Below are 21745 nucleotides of genomic sequence, written 5' to 3'. Positions count from 1 at the left end.
ATATATCAAAAATGTGTGAAATCAAGCCATATGTTGTTTTATTTTGTAAAAAAGTAACAGTAAAGTTTTGTGTAAAATTATTTTCACAATATGCACTGAATGAAAATTATTTTACACGACTACTCTATTACAGTGTCACTATCTTTACGTGTAACTACAGGGGAATTAGGCTAGTCTCATGTAGCCAGATTGGTTTTTGTCTTTTGAGTGGGATGGCTTTTCCTCATCCCCACACAAAGAAAAAAGCTGGTCTGGATACACGAGACTATTATTATTATTGTTATTAGTGCTTTACAGTGACCAGCACTGAAGGTCTGACGCAACATGTGCTAGATTTAGCCACATGAATATATAATATTATTATCTAATCCAAAACAGCCAAGCTGTAAAAAAAGAGTGCGGCCCTGAGAAAGGCTATGGTGAAAAAAGATGTGAAATCCAAGGTGGCGGCCAAGAAATGGCTGTGATGGTAGGTTAATGGTAAAAATTTTAATAACGACAATTCAGGTGAATTTTGTGCCAAGACCAAGCGGCACCAAATTCACCTGAATTGTTGTTATTAAAATTTTTACCATTAACCTACCATCACAGCCATTTCTTGGCTGCCACCTTGGATTTCACATCTTTTTTCACCATAGCCTTTCTCAGGGCCGCACTCTTTTTTTACAGCTTGGCTGTTTTGGATTAGATTTCACTTCTTTTTGTATTTGTATACCCCAAAGCCGGCCTATTGCCGGCTTTAGGGATTTTAACCTGTCATTTTTTCTTTACTACAGGAAGAAGAAAAGATGAAGTAGGTAGATTTCTTTGTAGCTGACCTCTCTGCAAGGTGATCCTTCTAGCTGATCTCTCTACCGGATGACTTGTTTGTAGCTGAACTCTCTACAGGGTAATTTGTTTGTAGCTGAATTCTCTACAAGGTAACTTCTTCTAGCTGATCTTTCTACAGGGTAATTTGTTTGTAGCCGAATTCCCTACAGGGTGATTTGTTTGCAGCTAAACTGCTGAACTCTCTACAATGTAACTTCTTCTAGCTGAACTCTCTACGGGTGGCTTGTTTCTAGCTGATCTCTCTACAGGGTGACTTGTTTCTAGCTGAACTCTCTACATTGTGATTTGTTTCTAGCTGAACTCTCTACAAGGTAACTTCTTCTAGCTGATCTTTCTACAGGGTGATTTGTTTGTAGCTGAATTCTGTACAGGGCAATTTGTTTGCAGCTGAACTCTGTCATGGTAGTTTCTTTGTAGCTGAACTCTTTACAATGTAACTTCTTCTATAGCTGAACTCTCTACAGGGTGACTTGTTTCTAGCTGATCTCTCTACAGTGTAACTTGTTTCTAGCTGAACTCTCTACAGGGTGATTTGTTTGTAGCTGAATTCTCTACAAGGTAACTTCTTCTAGCTGATTGTAGCTGAATTTTCTACAGGGCAATTTGTTTGCAGCTGAACTCTCTACATGGTAGTTTCTTTGTAGCTGAACTCTCTACAATGTAACTTCTTCTAGCTGAATTCTCTACAATGTAACTTCTTCTAGCTGAACTCTCTACATGGTGACTTGTTTCTAGCTGAACTCTCTACAGGGTGATTTGTTTCTAGCTGAACTATCTACAAGGTAACTTCTTCTAGCTGATCTTTATACAGGGTGATTTGTTTGTAGCTGAATTCTGTACAGGGCAATTTGTTTGCAGCTGAACTCTCTACATGGTAGTTTCTTTGTAGCTGAACTCTCTACAATGTAACTTCTTCTAGCTGAACTCTCTACAGGGTGACTTGTTTCTAGCTGAACTCTCTACAGGGTGATTTGTTTGTAGCTGAATTCTCTACAGGGCAATATATATTATTTGTTTGCAGCTGAACTCTCTACATGGTAGTTTCTTTGTAACTGAACTCTCTACAATGTAACTTCTTCTAGCTGAACTCTCTACAGGGTGACTTGTTTCTAGCTGAACTCTCTACAGGGTGATTTGTTTGTAGCTGAATTCTGTACAGGGCAATTTGTTTGCAGCTGAACTCTCTACATGGTAGTTTCTTTGTAGCTGAACTCTCTACAATGTAACTTCTTCTAGCTGAACTCTCTACATGGTGACTTGTTTCTAGCTGAACTCTCTACAGGGTGATTTGTTTCTAGCTGAACTATCTACAAGGTAACTTCTTCTAGCTGATCTTTATACAGGGTGATTTGTTTGTAGCTGAATTCTGTACAGGGCAATTTGTTTGCAGCTGAACTCTCTACATGGTAGTTTCTTTGTAGCTGAACTCTCTACAATGTAACTTCTTCTAGCTGAACTCTCTACAATGTAACTTCTTCTAGCTGAACTCTCTACAGGGTGACTTGTTTCTAGCTGAACTCTCTACAGGGTGATTTGTTTCTAGCTGAACTATCTACAAGGTAACTTCTTCTAGCTGATCTTTATACAGGGTGATTTGTTTGTAGCTGAATTCTGTACAGGGCAATTTGTTTACAGCTGAACTCTGTACATGGTAGTTTCTTTGTAGCTGAACTCTCTACAATGTAACTTCTTCTAGCTGAACTCTCTACAGGGTGACTTGTTTCTAGCTGAACTCTCTACAGGGTGATTTGTTTGTAGCTGAATTCTCTACAGGGCAATATATATTATTTGTTTGCAGCTGAACTCTCTACATGGTAGTTTCTTTGTAACTGAACTCTCTACAATGTAACTTCTTCTAGCTGAACTCTCTACAGGGTGACTTGTTTCTAGCTGAACTCTCTACAGGGTGATTTGTTTGTAGCTGAATTCTCTACAGGGCAATTTGTTTGCAGCTGAGCTCTCTACATGGTAGTTTCTTTGTAGCTGAACTCTCTACAATGTAACTTCTTCTAGCTGATCTCTCTACAGGGCAATTTGCTTGCAGCTGAACTCTGTACATGGTAGTTTCTTTGTAGCTGAACTCTCTACAATGTAACTTCTTCTAGCTGAACTCTCTACAGGGTGACTTGTTTCTAGCTGAACTCTCTACAGGGTGATTTGTTTGTAGCTGAATTCTCTACAGGGCAATTTGTTTGCAGCTGAACTCTCTACATGGTAGTTTCCTTGTAGCTGAACTCTCTACAATGTAACTTCTTCTAGCTGATCTCTCTACAGGGCAATTTGTTTGCAGCTGAACTCTGTACATGGTAGTTTCTTTGTAGCTGAACTCTCTACAATGTAACTTCTTCTAGCTGAACTCTCTACATGGTGACGTGTTTCTAGCTGATCTCTCTACAGGGTGACTTGTTTCTAGCTGAACTCTCTACAGGGTGATTTGTTTGTAGCTGAACTCTCTACAAGGTAACTTCTTCTAGCTGATCTTTCTAGAAGGTGATTTGTCTGTAGCTGAATTCTCTACAGGGCAATTTGTTTGCAGCTGAACTCTCTACATGGTAGTTTCTTTGTAGCTGAACTCTCTACAATGTAACTTCTTCTGGCTGAACTCTCTACAGGGTGACTTGTTTGTAGCTGAATTTGTTTGTAGCTGAACTCTCTACAAGGTAACTTCTTCTAGCTGATCTTTCTACAGGGTGATTTGTTTGTAGCTGAATTCTCTACAGCATGATTTGTTTGCTGCTGAGCTCTCTACATGGTAGTTTCTTTGTAGCTGAACTCTCTACAATGTAACTTCGTCTAGCTGAACTCTCTACAGCTGACTTGTTTCTAGCTGATCTCTCTACAGGGTGACTTGTTTCTAGCTGAACTCTCTACATATATGGTGATTTGTTTGTAGCTGAACTCTCTACAAGGTAACTTCTTCTTTCTACAGGGTGATTTGTTTGTAGCTGAATTCTCTACAGGGCGATTTGTTTGCAGCTGAACTCTCTACATGGTAGTTTCTTTGTAGCTGAACTCTCTACAATGTAACTTCTTCTAGCTGAACTCTCTACAGGATGACTTGTTTCTAGCTGATCTCTGTACAGGGTGACTTGTTCCTAGCTGAACTCTCTACAGGTGATTTGTTTGCAGCTGAACTCTCTTACATGGTGGTTTCTTTGTAGCTGAACTCTCTACAATGTAACTTCTTCTAGCTGAACTCTCTACAGGATGACTTGTTTCTAGCTGATCTCTCTACAGGGTGATCTGTTCGTAGCTGAAGTCTGTACAGAGTGGTTTGTTTGCAACTGAACTCTCTTACATGGTGGTTTCTTTGTAGCCGAACTCTCTACAAAGTGACTTCTTCTAGCTGATCTATCTACAGGATGACTTGTTTCTAACTGAACTCTTTACAGTGTGATCTGTTCATAGCGGAACTTTCTACTGGATGATTTGTTTGCAGCTAAACTCTTTGCATGAATGTTTCTTTGTAACTGAACTCTCTACAAGGTAACTTCTTCTAGCTGATCTCTCTACAGGATGACTTGTTTCTAACTGAACTCTCTACAGTGTGATCTGTTCATAGCGGAACTTTCTACTGGGTGATTTGTTTGCAGCTAAACTCTTTGCATGACTGTTTCTTTGTAACTGAACTCTCTACAATGTGACTTCTTCTAGCTGATCTCTCTACAGGATGACTTGTTTCTAACTGAACTCTCTACAGTGGATCTGTTCATAGCGGAACTTTCTACTGGGTGGTTTGTTTGCAGCTAAACTCTTTGCATGATTGTTTCTTTGTAACTGAACTATCTACAAGGTAACTTCTTCTAGCTGATCTCTCTACAGGGCAATTTGTTTGTAGCTGAATTCTCTACAGGGTGATTTATTTGAGCTGAACTCTCTACATGATGGCTTCTTTGTAGATGAACTCTCTATTAGGTACCTTCTTCTAGCTGATCTGACTACAGGGTGACTTGTTTGTAGCTGAATTCCCTACAGAATAACTTGCAATGTAATATAACTGAGTAAATCATAAATGTAGCTGAATGCTTTATTAGGGTGACTGTTCTATTAGAGTATCTCGATCTCGCATTTGCTGAACGTAGTTGCCTTTCGAATCATAACTCAGTAATTTGTAATCCGATTCTTCTGTACTACTGCAAGAACTTTCTATGATGATTATTCCAGCTACATACAGATTTTCAGCTCATTGCTCTAAGCGGTTTGTCTGGTAGACACGAAAACTAATAATTTTTTTATTCATAAAAATCGATCGCGTAATTTTGACACAGGTTGGGTTCTGTGTCATATCTCCATGGTCTCTATCTCGATTCCTTTCAAACCACAAAAAGGCACTCCTACGATGGTTGATCCATCTACATATCAATTTTCAACTGATTCCTCCAAGGGGTTTACCCTGTAGGCGTGACAGACCTTCGACCTTATTTTACGCAAATAATTGGTAATAACTCCGTGAATGTGCATCGGATTCCTACCAAAGTTGGTACGGAGATCCGCCTTAATGAGCCCTTTAAGTGTGCCAAATTTCAGCCCAATCCGAGCACGCATTCGTGTTTTATGGCGAATTTTGTGAAGTGTGCGAAATGAAGAAGATGAAGAAGAAGAAGAAAACGAAGAAATTAAAACGAAATTTTGTTCGCTCGTATCTCGGAAATGGCTGGAGCGATTTTCTTCAAATTTGGTATGTAGACTCCCCTAACTGGGCGGCATGTCTCTAGCAAATTTGGTTCCAATCGGATAAGGGATCACAGAGCTACATAGGTGTAAAAATTGCGTTTTCTTTCTTCCTGTTAATGTACTCACGGTGTGGCGCGCCGGCTTCTTGGGCCGAACGACACACTATCGTGTGTCTTGATAGTTACTTTATTATATGGGTAATATGTAACTGTAACTAAATAGTTCAGTTGTAAGTAATATGTAACTAGTTACTTTTAAAAAGTAACTGTCCCAACACTGTTGATCTAATACACTAACTAGTTGAGTATTGCACAGTCTATGTGGATTTATTCCATGCTGGTGTAGAGATAGCAGGTTGTTGTCCAACAAGTGAGTTAGCATGTGGTCTCTATTGATTCAAGTACTTTACAGGTAACAGAAGTGAGACTAATTGGTCCGCTATAGTTTGCAACATTGTGCTGACTATCAGACTCATGAATGGACACCACGTGGCCAATTCTCAGGAAGAGTTACAGATTGTAAGGACTTACTATATATTATGGCCAGGGGTATATACACATATAATGTCACTCATTTCTCTTAGAGCAGCAGGCAGCCAGCCATCAGGTCCTGGGGATTGTCAACTTTAAGTGATTTCAATTTATTTAATACAGACTGTGGAGATATATCAATAGCTATCCGAAATATCTGGTGGGGAGTTTGTTAAGGTGAATGATGGAAGAGATGCAGTGACTTCAGAAATGAAAACACTGGAGAAGAATTCACCAAATGCATGAGCTTTGAGACAATTTTAACTCAAATATTTGGCATAGCCGTTCTTCCATACAAGAGCATACATATACAAATTTAAAACATTGCACAACACAAACACAGAAACAAAAAAAAGTGCAACACAAGCACACAGTTACAAGAACTATTTAAACACAACACAAATACACCACACACAAACATCATTAGCTACACAATATAAAATTAGCCATAGCTACACTGAGGATGGAAAAGTGGAGGACAGAGCAAAGTCGTCAGATAACTAAATCATGCTCAAATAGTTAATATCTTACACAACCACAACTCTACTCACTTATTGTGGGTGCTGGAGCTCGTGATCATGACAGCAAAACCTTGCTTCATACATGCTGTTCACGTGACCATATCAGCAGAGTGACGCCCCGGGGTCTTCGCGAGCCACTAGTTTTCGTGTCTTTTCCAATAAACCAGGTTAGTGATGAAGTATTATACGTAGTTAGATCTATAGTAAATACTTTGCTTTCTTCAGATCATTTCAAGATTGATTAATTTTTACGCCCATCAAACGCGAGACTTGATCAAACGAAATGGCCGCAGAGCGAATGAAGAAGGTAGCAGGTCTCCTAAATTGTCCAGTGTGTTATGAAGTGTACAAGAGACCCAAATACCTCCCTTGTTATCACTCCTACTGTGAAGGATGTATGGAGAAACTACAGAGAGGTTCTAACATCATTTGCCCAGAGTGTAGAGAAACGAGTGAGGTGCCTGTAGGAGGTGTGAAGGAGTTACCAAACAATTTCTTCATTAATCGTCTACTAGATGAAGTTGATTTGAAGCGTAAAGTTGAGGGAGACGATGAAGCAAAATGTGACATGTGTGTTGATGAAGGAAAAGCAGTATCATTATGTCTTGATTGCATCACCTTCCTGTGTGAACATTGCCATGAGTTCCACAAAAAGATGAAAGGGAATCAAAACCACAACATTACTGAGCTGGTTGAATTGCAGTCAAAGAAGAAACAAATTGATGTCCGACCCAAAGCAAAGTCCATGTTATGTCCCGACCATGATCTGGAGATGAATTTCTTCTGTGAGACATGTGACCAGCTAGTGTGTCATTACTGCACTACCAATGAGCACAATGGACATGTACACAATTCTGTGAAGAAGATGGCCAACAAGCACAGGAAGGAAATGGAGAAGATGATTGAACTGGTTGAGGAAATGATCAACAAGTTGTTTACGTCACGTCAGAAGGGGAGAAAATTACATCACAGACCAGTGAAGTTGATCAACAGATTGACTTGTATTATGATGAACTACACCGACAACTACAACAACAAAGAGAAGAGAAGAGCTAAAGAACAAGTTACAAGAGTTGTCAACAGAAAAGAAAAGGGCAATCTCACTACAGCTGGAACAAATAAGTTTCATAGAAGCACAACTGTTAAGTGTGAATGAGCTGAATGATGTGGTAAAGAATGGATCAGACCAAGAAGCATTGTTCATAAAGAAACAATTTAATGTGAAGAGACTAACTATTTCCTACAGCAAGTTGGAAACTGAGCTAGTTGAGTTGCCCTCAATGAAGTTTGTTCCTTCAAAGAATTACATAGAGTCATTTCCACAGTTTGGCCAATACATGAAGACAGAATCATAGCAGACAATTGTAAAGTTACTGGCATTCCTGCTCAACCACTTGTTGCTAGCAAACTTGATTTTGCCATCATCACCAAGCATCGCTGTGATGGATGCTGCTGCAAGGGAGGTAGCCATATTGTTATACAAGCAGAGGAGGAGATGTTGTTCCAGTAGAAGTGAAGGATAACAATGATGGGAGCTACTCTGCATCTTTTGTAACCAAACAAGTTGGAGGCGTAAATTTGTTAATTACCATTGAAGGGAATCATATTAAAGGAAGCCCCTACACTGTTATGGCGCAGCCCAGAGATTATAAAACTGTCGATAAGCCCAAGAAAATTGTTAATGATGTGGGTAAACCATGGGGTATTGCATTTGGTAAGGATGGAGTGTGGGCAATGACAGACTCTAGCAACCACTGTGTATACATATTTGACAGTCAAGACAGGTTGATTAGAAAATTTTGAACTGGCAATGGTCAATTTTATAATCTAAGAGGAATATCATTTGATGCTAATAATCGCTTGTATGTGGTTGATGGTGATAACAAGAGGGTACAGAAATTTGATGTCAATGGGAAGTACATGCTGCAGTTTGGACACTGTGGATCTGGCAGTGGTCAACTGTATGATCCAATAGGTATTGTAGTCCACAATGATAAAGTGTTTGTTGCTGAAGGTAGCAATCATCGTGTCTCAGTATTTCACTTCAATGCTCAGTTCAGTCACATTATTGGATCAGGACAACTTAGTAACCCCTGGGGTGTAGCAGTGACTAGTAATGATCAATTACTTGTTGCTGATTTTAACAGTGGCATCTTCAGGTTTACACTTGATGGCACATATGCGGACAAGTTTGGTGATGGCCTGAGCTGGGCTAATGCACTTACCACTGATATCCATGGTTTTATCCTTGTGGGGGAACAGCGTAGTCATTGTGTATCAGATTTTGACAAAGATGGAGTGTTTGTACACAGGTTTGGGTCCTATGGTTGCTGAAGGTCAATTTTCTTGTCCGTGTGGGATAGCTGTTAGTCCCAACAATGATGTGTATGTTACTGACCATTACAAAAGGGTTCAGATTTTTTAGCCATTTTGTTATTAGGAGTACATTACAATATTATTGTTTGTTTTGTTGGGAATTAATGATAGAATGCTTGAGAAGAAATTAGTAATGTTAAGGTTAATAGTAATATTTTGCAAGAATACAGAGAGCATGCTAGCTCACTCGTAAATGTTACTATTGTTCTGCGGTTTCCACTGACTGCTCTATTAGGTACTATCAATCTATTTTCATGGAATTAAGTTCCATAGTTTGAAATATCCACCTAATATGCTAGCATTATGCTGGCATAGAATTCCAGCCTTTTATTATGTTGGCATATTTGACGTAGACCTATGCACTAATTGCACTCCTTATGACATTTATTTTTAAATATAGTACCATTACAGATTTGACCTTTGGTTACCTTTACAGCCATCTTTGCATTGAAAATTCATCCTTTTTCTCCCTGAGGCATTATTTTGCAAAGTTAAAACATGGTTCTAAATTTATGGTCTTGTTTAAAAAGTAATAACTCCGGTTTTTATTTAAAGTCAATATAGGTGATTTCATCTCAAAAGTTATGACCATTTATATTGGCCATGGAATTTACATAAGGCTACCTGCTCATTGGTAATTTAAGCCCCAAGGGTAAGTAAATTCCAGGAATTTGTCAATAATAAAAAGTGGTCATAACTTTGGAGTGGTATGAACTATTCACTTCAAATAAAAGTCAAGTTGTTACTTAGGTAAACATCTTTAATTTGAAACCATGTTTTAACAGCGTAAAATAATGTCTCAGGCAAATAAACACAGAAATAGTGAATTTTCAATGTAAAAATGACTGTAAAGGTCACCAAAGGTCAAACCTGCAGAGGCACTATATCAAAAAGAATAGGAGTGTCATTTGTGTGGAAAGTTTCATAATTGTGCACGAAATGCCCATTTTTGCACTATGCCGCTATACTATATTGGCTAGTCACTAATTGCTTTATGGCTGTATGTGGTAGCAAAATCATTGGCAGTATGAAAAATGGCAAAACAGGTGTACGGGACTAGCTAAGAAAGTTGCATTCTGAGTCACAACTCAAAATCTGCCTGTCCTTGATAGAGACTTGATTAATTTTGTGAAAAGGAAGAATTTGTTGTAGAGTTTATACAAGACATACCAGAATGATAAGAAATTACACCGTTAGAAAACACAATGTAGCTACTACAGTGTGGAAATGTTGGTGATCCACGACACATTCACAGATGTAATCATGTAGAAATATTGAGCTGATCCCAGCCAGTGTTATCCTAGTAGTGTCTGCTACACTGGTCACACCCATTGTAAACTACCCATGTTCATCTGATACCTGTATGGGAATTGGATAACATTATAATAACTATGATAGCAACAAAAATAATTATTACTCATGGCACTTGTCCATGTTCCTACATTGGTATACACACATTTAGCTAGACTCCTGAAATCATGCAGGACACCTCATCACTAATAAGGGCACTTCAACATGGTCACAAGGTGTTCACAATGTATACATGGAGCTGGTTTCCTACTACAATATAAGTACATACTGATGATAAGAACTGGTGCCTGGTGGAAGGTTTAGGTGCCTCCTTCAAGTAGTAAAGCTAGAGTTATGTAGAAACATTACCACAAAAAGTATAATAAGCTAGCAGAACAGATTACCATATTAATTAAAGTTTTAAGGTGGCTTATTCATAAGCAAATTTGAAGGAAAAGCTTTATATAATTAAATATTTTCATAGCTATAATTTATATTCATTTGCATGATGGCTATATACCTTGCTCATGTACAGAAAGTTTTGTAGTTGAGGAGTAATCTATGAAATCCATGAAACTTTCCATCCACCACAAAACTTTTACATATCCAGAAGCATCTCAACTTGATGAAAGGTATGTGTGTCTTAAATAATTATAGACTTTATGTATTACATACTAGTTGTCATTGCAGAAACAGTCAAAGTTATGTAGAGCCTACTTCAATAAAGCCATAAAATTATTGCATCGTCTACTGAGATCTATATAACTATGTATCCCACAAATACCTAGTATCAGAGGAGGTCAGAATTGTAGTTTTATTTGGTATTTCACGTCAGCCTCTAAGAACAGTGGGGCTTGTTGAATGCTCAGATTGCACTTCATGTAAGCTTCAAGGCAATATAATGTTTTGTTTTGTAAACATCATGTAACTTCATTAAATTAGTCACAAACGTATCCTGTAAAAACAAACTGAAATGATGATATGTATTGCTTTCTTCAACAACGTTTTAGAGGGCTTATAACATGTGTCCAACCTTCTAAATACATACACATGCATTATACTCTTGATAACATACATACTGCACCTTTAGCAAACAATATAATGAAATCAGTGCTTTAAAAGAGACCATAAAGACCCTAACTGACAAAATAAGCAAGCTAGAAGGGAACCAGACTAGCCATCCTAAAACTATACACCAGCAGCCAATGTTGCCTAGTAACCAATTGCCTGATCCCCCAAATCAACCTACAACTCCCCTCATCAATCAGCAAAGGTCATCCGACAGGAAGTGCAATGTAGTATTTTATGGTATCGCAGAATGTCCTCCAAACACATCTAAACCTGCTAGATCACAATCTGATCTTAAAAACATCCTATCAGCTGTACCCAATATCGAAAGCTCAGCAATTAAAGATTTACACCGACTAGGGAAATTCAAACCAACTCAGCAACGCCCAAGACCACTTTTAGTACAGTTTCTCCGTGCACTAGATGCTCAAGCTGTCCTGTATGATAGAAGTAAGCTTTCTCCTCCTATACTTGCCAAGCCTGATATGACCTCTGAAGAGAGAAACACTGAATCCTTACTACTTAAAGAAAAATGGAAGCTTATCCAACAAGGCTATTCTCGCAAATCTATCAAAATTCGTAATGCTCACATTTATGTCAATAATCAGCCACATGGCATAGTCACCAATTCAAAGTTTAACCAACTCAGCCAGCTTGCTCCTCTTTCTTCTGACGCTACAAGTACAAATACATCTCAGCCTGAGCCATCCCAAACTATGGACACTACTTCCACTGATTCCCAATGACTAAATTCTGAAAAAAGATATCATTGTCCTGATGATTTTACCCCTACAGAATCAATCCCTAGTCACAACACTATAGGCATAAACTGTGGTAGTTCACCTGTAAATTCTACCAGTAGTCCAAACGAAAATTTGCTACAACATCTTGCAATTATTAACTTTTGCAGCGTAACAAATAAGCATGCTGAACTAGAAACATTCTTAGTTCTACATAGTATACGTTTCTTAATTGGTACAGAATCACATTTGCATCAAGAAATTACAAATTCAGAAGTATTCCCAAAAGACTATCATGAATACAGGAAAGACCGAAACAGTCATGGTGGAGGAGTGTTCATATTAGTCGACAAAAATGTTCCATCTAGTCAAGTGTTAATAGATTCTCCATGTGAAGTAGTGTGGGCACAAGTACATGTACAGAACCATCCCGATATAATTTTAGGATCCTTCTACTGTCCTCCTCATTCTCCAATATCAATTTGGGAAGAACTGTCTGAATGTATACAACAAGTTCAACAAATGTTTCCTGATGCAGTACTCATTCTTGGGGGTGATTTTAACTCCCCAGGAATTGATTGGTCTTCTGGTTGTTTAACTGAATCTTATTTGCCAGTAGCATTTAGAGAATCATTAATTTTGCTATCCCAAGACTTTTTATTAGAGCAAATAGTTACCGATCCTACTAGAGAAGAAAATATTTTAGACCTATGTTTTATATCACATCCTAGCTATGTTTGCCAATCTAGAACTGTTTTCGGCTTAAGTGATCATAATGCAGTAATTGTTGATCTATTAAATTGTATTCCTTGCAATAGCAAACCTAGAAAGAAAATGTACTGTTTTAAAAGAGCAGACTGGGTCTCTCTCCGTGACAAAGTAAGCAGCATTTCTGCAGATTATTTACGACTAAATGAAACCAACTCGAGATCTGTTGAAGAAAACTGGAATTATATACGTGGAAACCTCTTACAAGCTGTTGACACCTACATACCAATGAAATATATTTCTAGCCAGAAAAAACTTCCATGGATGACACCTTGCCTTAAAAGACTAATAAGGAAAAAGCAGAGATTTTACAATAAAGCAAAGCGAACCAGGACGGCTACTGATTGGGAGCAATTTAAGAAGATTCAAAAACAAGCACGCCGATCCATCCGACTACAACATAACAACTACCTTACCAATATTCTTAATTCTTCAAGTAAACTGAAAGGTAACAAACCCTTTTGGAACTTCATTAAAACTCAGAACCGTGACCACACTGGAATTAGTGTACTACAAACCCCTGATGGAATAGTTACTACACCAAGCAGTAAAGCTGAAATTCTCAATGGTACATTTCAATCAATGTTTACAGTAGAAGATCAAACTTCCTTACCTACATTACCAGAATCAGTTCATCCACCCATAGAAGAGATAACCATCACAGAACCTGGTGTCTTTGCTCTCTTATCTCAGACAGATCCACACAAAGCAGGGGGGCCAGACAACATTCCAGCTCGAATACTTAAGGACTTGCATATCAGTTAACACCAATGTTTACACACCTATTTCAGCAATCTTTGACTACTGGCGATATACCACAGGAGTGGAAGTCTGCATTTGTAACTCCATTATTTAAAAAAGGCAAAAGATATGATCCATCTAACTATCGTCCGGTGTCCTTAACATCAATTGTCTGCAAAACGTTGGAACATATTTTAGTCAGTCAGATTATGAAACACCTGGAAACAAATAGTATATTGTGCAACAACCAGTACGGATTTAGAGCTAGACGCTCTTGCGAATCACAACTCCTGCTAACAATTGATGATTTTGCTCGTGCATTAAATAACAGGTTACAAGTCGACATTGGAATTCTGGACTTCTCAAAGGCATTTGATAAAGTTCCACATGCCAGGCTTGTGAAGAAATTAGACTATTATGGAATACGAGGGAAAACACTTCAGTGGGTTACATCTTTTCTACACAACAGATCACAGCAAGTAGTCATTGAGGGCACATACTCATCCCCATGTAAAGTCACATCTGGAGTACCTCAGGGTACAGTTTTAGGACCAACACTATTTCTACTATATATTAATGATCTAATATCAAATATTCAGAGCACTGTTCGTTTATTTGCTGATGACTGTCTTATCTATCGACCAATAAATTCTCCTAACGATCATCAGCTATTACAACAAGACTTAAATACACTAAATACTTGGGCTAAAACATGGCAAATGAATTTAATGTTGACAAGTGTTGCATTCTTCAGTTATCCAAACACCACCATAAAACAACATTTCTTTATCACATGTCAAACAGACCCCTCAAAGTTGTTGAACAGCATTCTTACCTTGGAATAATAATAGATCACCATCTTTCTTGGGGACCACAAGTTAACCATGTATGCAACAAGACTAATCGGTTTTTTACAACGTAACTTAAGAAACTGTTCACGTGCACTTAAAGAACTAAGCTATAAACAATTTATCTTACCTGTGCTGGAATATGCTGCTGCAATTTGGGACCCATACCACCTAAAGGACATAAATAAAATAGAAATGATACAACATAGAGCAGCTAGATTTGTCCTGAATCGACCATGGAGAAGGAATATGCGAGATAGTATAACTGATATGCTAACATCATTAGAATGGCCACCACTCCAATTAAGGAGAAAATGTGCAAGATTAACTCTATTATACAAGATTATCCACAACCTAACTGAAATACCTAACAGCTACTTACCAACATTATCACCTGTCACTATTACAAGATCTAATCATGAACAAAAATTCCTACACTATCATACATCAATAGACAATTATAAGTACTCATTTTTTCCAAGAACAATACCAGAATGGAATGGACTACCACAAGACATCATCAACCAACAAACTATTGACAGCTTCAAACAATTATTATACAATCACTTTTAATTTAATGTACATTAGCACTTATGCCCCAGGCGGGCTCTGCTAATTAAACAATATAATAATAAATATAATAATAAGTGAGTGTACTGGTTGAATAATGACTGCTCTATATTAGAGTATTTTAATTGTTAACAGGTGTGTATATGCTCTGTGAAACCAGAATTTCAATTGACTGTTTGACTACTTTTCAGCAATGTGAACAACACTTCCTCCATATTATAATCAACTCTCAATTGTAATATACATTATTTTGGGTGATAAGTTAAGATACTAACTGAATGGCCAATTGATTAAGTTTTGTGTAGTATAGCCAACTCCAAGACTTAGCTTCTGCCACATACAGAGGAATTTGAAAACCTTGAAACAAGGAGGTAATGTTTAACTATTCACATCTTATGGACATTTTACAAACACTACACAACGTCTTGTATACTGACGTGTGAACTACAGTGTAGCTGTGGACCATTTTCTGCTATAATTGTTTTTGGCCCACGTTTGCTACAACAATGACTATAAGATTTTTGGGGGGCCAAATGTGTTGTCTATATGCAATGGAGGGTTTATCTTAATTCAGAGGAAACAGCCTCCAGTGTATCTGTTATAACACATACATAGTGTATGCCAATATCAATTTTGATGTAGAAAAAGCAAAAAAATTAGCTCCAGTTTAGTACTGCCGTACACATACAAACCATCTATACTGGGAGTGCTGGTTAAGACCTCCAATATAACGTGCTCATAGTACAGTTGTTCATAGTGATGGGATAGTGTAATAGGAAGCTCTGGTTGATGAGATATTCCACCGAGTACACATAAGGGCAACATAAACTGGAACTGAGTGGTGGAAAGAGAGGTATACAAGATCATGTAGTACAGCACACACATATAAGTAATTTTATTATGAGGTGGAATAGAGACTAATGACTAATTTATTCACCAATTCATACATATAAAAACATAGCCACTATTAGCAGGCACACACATTTGTGACATTTCAAGGCCAGTGGAAACTATAAATGACAAGCCAGACCAAGTAATAGTTGTGATCAGGTGTGCAAAGCATGCACAATTACATGCAAATGTTTTTCTAGGATAGGGAAGGAGAATTTGGATTGCATCTGGAAATGTTTTCACACAGTTAATTGAGCTCTTTCAGCTCTATTCAACAATAGTGGTGGCTGTTCTAATTGTAACCTTACTCACAAGAGTATCATCTGCCTGCTTTTACTATACAATAGTTAATGAATATTTACTGTTGTCTTATCAATAATAGGAAATTCATTCTCTGACCCCAAAAACATGTTGCCATCTGACCTTTTGGGCAGTCGACATATGTTACCATCTGACTCTCAACTAATTTTGTACATAGCTATTTTAATTCTGTAATCTTGCATCTGGTGTTGTAAAGCAATAATATTATCTTTATCATGATTGTGACATAGGCGTCACAATGAGCAGGCCATCATTATTATCACACAGCCCTAGCTGGAAAGACAATCCTACTTCATTATTGTACTAATGTACAAGCTTGCAAAGCACACAAGGTTTACAAACCTGCAGTGTATTACAATATTTTTTACCCCTAGAGGATAATATCCTGATACTAACTTCCATGAAACTTCAGTACTAATTTCAAGGTACTAACGTAGATGATTTAAAATGTTAAGTTTGAAGCAATTATATATATCTCATCAACAACAATATTCACACTTATGTTATGTGGCAGGATTTGGATTCAATGGTGAAACAGCATTAGCTGGAACTTCACTTGTGATATTCTCTCATACACATGTGCAAACACTCCCCCCTCAGTTCCTCTACATGCATACAGCATTCTACACATATACATACAAAGCACAGGTAGCTAAATTATAACGAAATATAGAGATAATACAAGTAACAAGCTATTAACAATTCATAAGTTCAAAGCAGCTATATATGGTGTGGACAGTGTGGTCACACATCCTAACGCAGTTAGGTATCTGCAATAACATTGTCTCTGTGTTCAATGTCTCCTGAAGACTCCAGAATAGCCACACACACTTTACTATACAACTATAGCTATGCAGTGCATGTCAAACTATAGATGGTAACAAGTCATTGAATAGTACTTCAATACTTGTATAATGTAGCTAAAGAGCCATTAAAATAGGACTTAAAATTGCATGGCTATAATTATTACACAATATTGTGAAAAGTCACACATCACAACTGTTTCAAAAATTAATATCCTGTTTACAGCCTTTCTAACATGTATGCTGGGCACAGCACAGCATGACAGACTGCAGCATGAATCTATTGTGTCCTGCTGGAGGTGTGAAGGAATTACCAAACAATTTCTTCATTAATCGTCTACTAGATGAAGTTGATTTGAAGCGTAAAGTTGAGGGAGAAGATGAAGCAAAATGTGACATGTGCGTTGATGAAGGGAAAGCAGAATCATTATGTCTTGATTGCATCACCTTCCTGTGTGAGCATTGCCATGAGTTCCACAAAAAGATGAAAGGGAATCAAAACCACAACATTACTGAGCTGATGGAATTGCAGTCAGATAAGAAACAAGTTGACATACGACTCAAAGCAAAATCCATGTTATGCCCCAACCATGATCTGGAGGTGAATGACCACAGGAAGGAAATGGAGAAGATGATTGAACAAGTTGAGGAAATGATCAACAAGTTGTCTATGTCACGTCAGAAGGTGGTAGCTGCTGGGGAGAAGATTACATCACAGGCCAGTGAAGTTGATCAACAGATTGACTTGTATTATGATGAACTACACCAACTACTACAACAACAAAGAGAAGAGCTAAAGAACAAGTTACAAGAGTTGTCAACAAAAAAGAAAAAGGCAATCTCACTACAGCTGGAACAAATAGATTTCACAGAAGCACAACTGTTGAGTGTGAAGGAGCTGAATGATGCAGTGAAGAATGGATCAGACCAGGAAGCATTAATATATTGTTCATGAAACAAGTTGTAAATGAGGTGAAGATACTAACTATTTCCTACAGCAAGTTGGAGACTGAGCCAGTTGAGTTGCCCACAATGGAGTTTGTTCCTTCAAAGAAGCACAAGTGGTTTTTTCCCCTGTTTGGCCAATTGTTTGCTGATGTTGCCATACCAGACAATTGTGAAGTTACTGGTATTCCTGCACAACCGATTATGGTGGGAAGCAAAGTTGATTTTACCATCATCACCAAGAATCGCAATGGTGAACGTTGTTCCATGGGAGGTAGCCATGCTGTTGTGCAAGTACAATCAAGCAAGGGAGATGTTGTTCCTGTAGAAATGAAGGATAACAACAATGGGAGCTACTCTGTATCTTTTGTAGCCAAACAACTTGGAGGAGTAAAGTTGTCGATTGCTGGATCATATTAAAGAAAGCTCCTACACTGTTATGATTCAGCCCCGAGATTATAAAACTTTCAACAAGCCCAAGAAGATTGTGAATGATGATGGCAAGATTGGTAGTCCATGGGATATTACATTTGGTAAGGATGGAGTGTGGGAAATGACAGACCGTAGCAACCACTGTGTGTACATATTTGACAGTCAAGACAGGTTGATTAGAAAATTTGGTCAACGTGGAGCTAATAATGGTCAATTTAATAATCCACGAGGAGTATCATTTGATGCTAATAATCACTTGTATGTGGCTGATAACAACAACAGGGTACAGAAATTTGATGTTAATGGTGCATACTTGTTGCAGTTTGGACAATATGGATCTGCCAATGGTCAACTGAACTATCCAGTAGGTATTGTAGTCCACAATGATAAAGTGTTTGTTGCTGAAAGTGACAATCATCGTGTCTCAGGGTTTTACCTCAATGGTCAGTTCAGTCACATTATTGGATTGGGACAACTTAGTAACCCCTGGGGTATAGCAGTGACTAGTATTGATCAATTACTTGTTGCTGATATAAACAACAATTGCATCTTCAGGTTTACACTTGATGGCACGTATGTGGACAAGTTTGGTAATAGTCACTTGAGGAACCCTCTGCACTTACCATTGATTTGAGTGGTTTAATCCTTGTGAGTGAAGAGGGTAATAATTGTGTATCAGTTTTTGACAAAGATGGAGTGTTCTTACACAGCTTTGGGTCCAACGGTTCTGCTGAAGGTCAATTTTCTTCTCCATATGGAATTGCTATTAGTCCCAACAATGATGTGTATGTTACTGACTATAACAACAAGAGGGTTCAGATATTTTAGAGAGTTATAAATTAATTTATATATTTGATCAACTCTTTCTGAAGAGTTGCAAAAATCTATTATGTCTGCGTATTTTGAATCATTTTAGTGCGTAATTAGACAGATATACTCATAGCATTGTGGGGTGAGCATGTACATGACATCATAGTGAAGTGTACTGTTATCTTTAATGTTGAACATTGGACCAAATCATATTTTTACTATGTGGATGGCACGGGTAGTGTGTCACTGAAAATATTTAAATATAACTATAAACTGTTTTCATTCGCATTTACATGTGCAGTGTGAGCTAATAACACTTGCTTTAATGCTATGCATGATGCGAGACCAAACTCTTCTGACAAGGAGGCACTATAGCTACACACACATCCATACTTCTAGTACAAGGAGACACACTACATACACCCATACCCTGAATTGAAAGTCAGAGGAAATTTACTGTTACATAAACCATTAGCTACCCTGAGCCAAAGTGTTTATAAGTGTAATATATAAACTGAATTAGCAATGGTTCATAGGAACCACACAAAAAACTAACACCAACTTAACAAATGGACTCATGGGTAATTCACCATATAGGTTGGCATAGTAGAAATGTTCATAGACTAGCTTCCTCTAGCAATTGTGTTTGCTCACAGCATGTGATTGATTGTGGCTTGTGCAAGGGACTTGGTAAACATAATAATTATATCCTCCGTTGTTTTTGTCTGCTTTACCAGTTAGGCACTAGAGGCAAAGCCTGTACGGAGTGCTTACCACAAGCCAAGGAACCCAATTGCAAACGAAATCCTTGGCTAAAGTGAAATGGGACAAATACCTAGAAGGGGTTTGGAAAATCCATCCCTTCATATTGTGATCAATGTCATGTATACCTCAAAACTTAATACACACAGTGTGCTATTGCAATGAGATGTATCCTAGCTGGAAAAGTGGTTGTACTTTAAAAGAGCAATTGCAAGCCACTTTCATCAAAACTAGCATAGCCTTGAGGTATAGTGGTACCACCCTGTTTACATAAGTATTAGCTGTAACATCACAGTGGGCACTTTGGAGTTTGGATTTCCCCAATTGTATGCCTGAAGCCCCAGGGGCGGATCCAGGGGAGGAGCTTTGGGGGCTGCCCCCCCTTAACTTTTAGGCTGTACTTGATCAATATGCTGAAGATTATAATGAAATTTTGTCTTATAATTGTATGATCACTAATAATACAAATACTCATAAAACCACCTTATAAACATCTTTCCAAGGTATTAGCTATCAGTGGATTTATGCTAAAGTTTATGTAACAAGGACCCGGATCAGCATTGGAGGTATACAAGATCGAGATCTCTATTAGAGCAATCGCTAACTACTCTAATAGAACATTCACTGGAAAAGTATAGTTGGTTCTGTTATGAAATTTTTCCAAATCTGCCTGCACCTATACATATATACAATGAAGTGCATTAATTGGTCTGTTTACAAGGCTTGATTCATCTACTTGTGTAGTTAATATGTATGGCAATACTTAATTCAGGTACACAATTTCCATTGAAAATGTTCACAGATTCAATCTCGCATCATTCAAATTTCAAAATTTCCACTTTCAAAATATTATTCTAACATGCACCTATTGTTGTGCAATTGTGAGAGGGTGCATCATGTGCTTGGTTGTCAGTACCCACCCAAACTTTTCTATTAACAAAATGCTTTAGAAGGCCATACCTATAATCTAAAGGCAGCACACAAATATCTACAGGCAGAAATATGAATTTAGTACCTTGAGTTAGTTCCCCCCCTTTCATAAATCCTAGATCCGCCCCTGTGCAGCCCTTGCAGGATTTTGGTATGCATATCAGGCAAATCCCTCATGCAACTATTAATATGTATGCACTTTGACCTGAGGTGTGAAAGTGGTACATGTACATTTATAGAGAAGTATGTATGCGTGTATCAGGGGCGGATTTAGGAGGAGGGCTAAGGGGGCATAGCTCCCTCCTCCCATTTCCTTTCTAAGTCAGTAATAATAATAATAATAATGCTTTACAGAATAATAATTCTGAGGGTCTACCAGTGACCTACACTGATAGCCTAACATACATTAAAAAATAACTATACACTAACATTTACATACTTATAGTTACAAGTGGTTAAAATTGTTAGATGCAGGATTCTTGGAACAACGGGAACAGGGACAAAGGTAATGGAAACAACAGAGTGAATTGTCAAAGTTAGCTAGGAAATGATTCCATAAAAATTTCTTCAATTTTTATTTTATCACAGTTAGTGATTGTGTATGATCAATTATTGGCAAAGAGTTCCATAGTCTAGGTAGGCGAAAAAAATAGGAGTTCATAGCTGCATTGGTATGGGCTGTCTTGTGGTGTAGTTTGATTCCAGAAGATCTAGTAGAACCAGTATTGAAGCTGACATAGTTCAGGATATTGAACTTATCTGTAGGAGTTTTAAGTGATTTGATGAAAAAGAGGATGTCAGATATTTCATAAATATACATCAATGGCAACATACCTAGTTGGGTCAATCTAGTACTTGGCCAATAAAGCCCTAAATTTTCTATGAGGATCAACT

General features: G+C 37.8%; 3 protein-coding genes across 3 annotated transcripts; all 3 read left to right on the top strand.

The window, feature by feature from the left end:
• The first annotated feature begins 6839 nt into the window (after nucleotides 1-6839).
• Nucleotides 6840-7911, top strand: LOC136253886 (E3 ubiquitin-protein ligase TRIM56-like). Its single transcript, XM_066046545.1, has 2 exons — nucleotides 6840-7619; nucleotides 7666-7911. Exons 1-2 carry the CDS (start codon nucleotides 6840-6842, stop codon nucleotides 7909-7911), a joined length of 1026 nt encoding a protein of 341 aa, XP_065902617.1.
• A 9335-nt stretch (nucleotides 7912-17246) lies between these two features.
• Nucleotides 17247-17927, top strand: LOC136253885 (transcription intermediary factor 1-alpha-like). The gene has a single exon (XM_066046544.1). It carries the CDS (start codon nucleotides 17247-17249, stop codon nucleotides 17925-17927), a length of 681 nt encoding a protein of 226 aa, XP_065902616.1.
• Nucleotides 17928-18356: 429 nt separating this feature from the next.
• Nucleotides 18357-19177, top strand: LOC136253884 (E3 ubiquitin-protein ligase TRIM71-like). The gene is made up of 2 exons (XM_066046543.1): nucleotides 18357-18939; nucleotides 19008-19177. Exons 1-2 carry the CDS (start codon nucleotides 18357-18359, stop codon nucleotides 19175-19177), a joined length of 753 nt encoding a protein of 250 aa, XP_065902615.1.
• Nucleotides 19178-21745: the final 2568 nt, after the last annotated feature.

This window comes from Dysidea avara, chromosome 4 (assembly GCF_963678975.1).
Source record: "Dysidea avara chromosome 4, odDysAvar1.4, whole genome shotgun sequence".
In the NCBI taxonomy this organism is placed as follows: domain Eukaryota; kingdom Metazoa; phylum Porifera; class Demospongiae; order Dictyoceratida; family Dysideidae; genus Dysidea; species Dysidea avara.
This window is presented reverse-complemented; position numbering and strand designations above follow the sequence as displayed.

What these genes read in the sequence shown, in the direction of transcription:
- LOC136253886 (XM_066046545.1), top strand. Translation starts at nt 6,840, where the DNA reads ATGGCCGCAGAGCGAATGAAGAAGGTAGCAGGTCTCCTAAATTGTCCA. An exon ending in AGAGAAGAGCTAAAGAACAA is followed by an intron (nt 7,620 to 7,665) that starts GTTACAAGAGTT and finishes ATCTCACTACAG; the next exon opens with CTGGAACAAATAAGTTTCAT.
- LOC136253885 (XM_066046544.1), top strand. Translation starts at nt 17,247, where the DNA reads ATGAATCTATTGTGTCCTGCTGGAGGTGTGAAGGAATTACCAAACAAT.
- LOC136253884 (XM_066046543.1), top strand. Translation starts at nt 18,357, where the DNA reads ATGATTCAGCCCCGAGATTATAAAACTTTCAACAAGCCCAAGAAGATT. An exon ending in CACGTATGTGGACAAGTTTG is followed by an intron (nt 18,940 to 19,007) that starts GTAATAGTCACT and finishes TTGTGAGTGAAG; the next exon opens with AGGGTAATAATTGTGTATCA.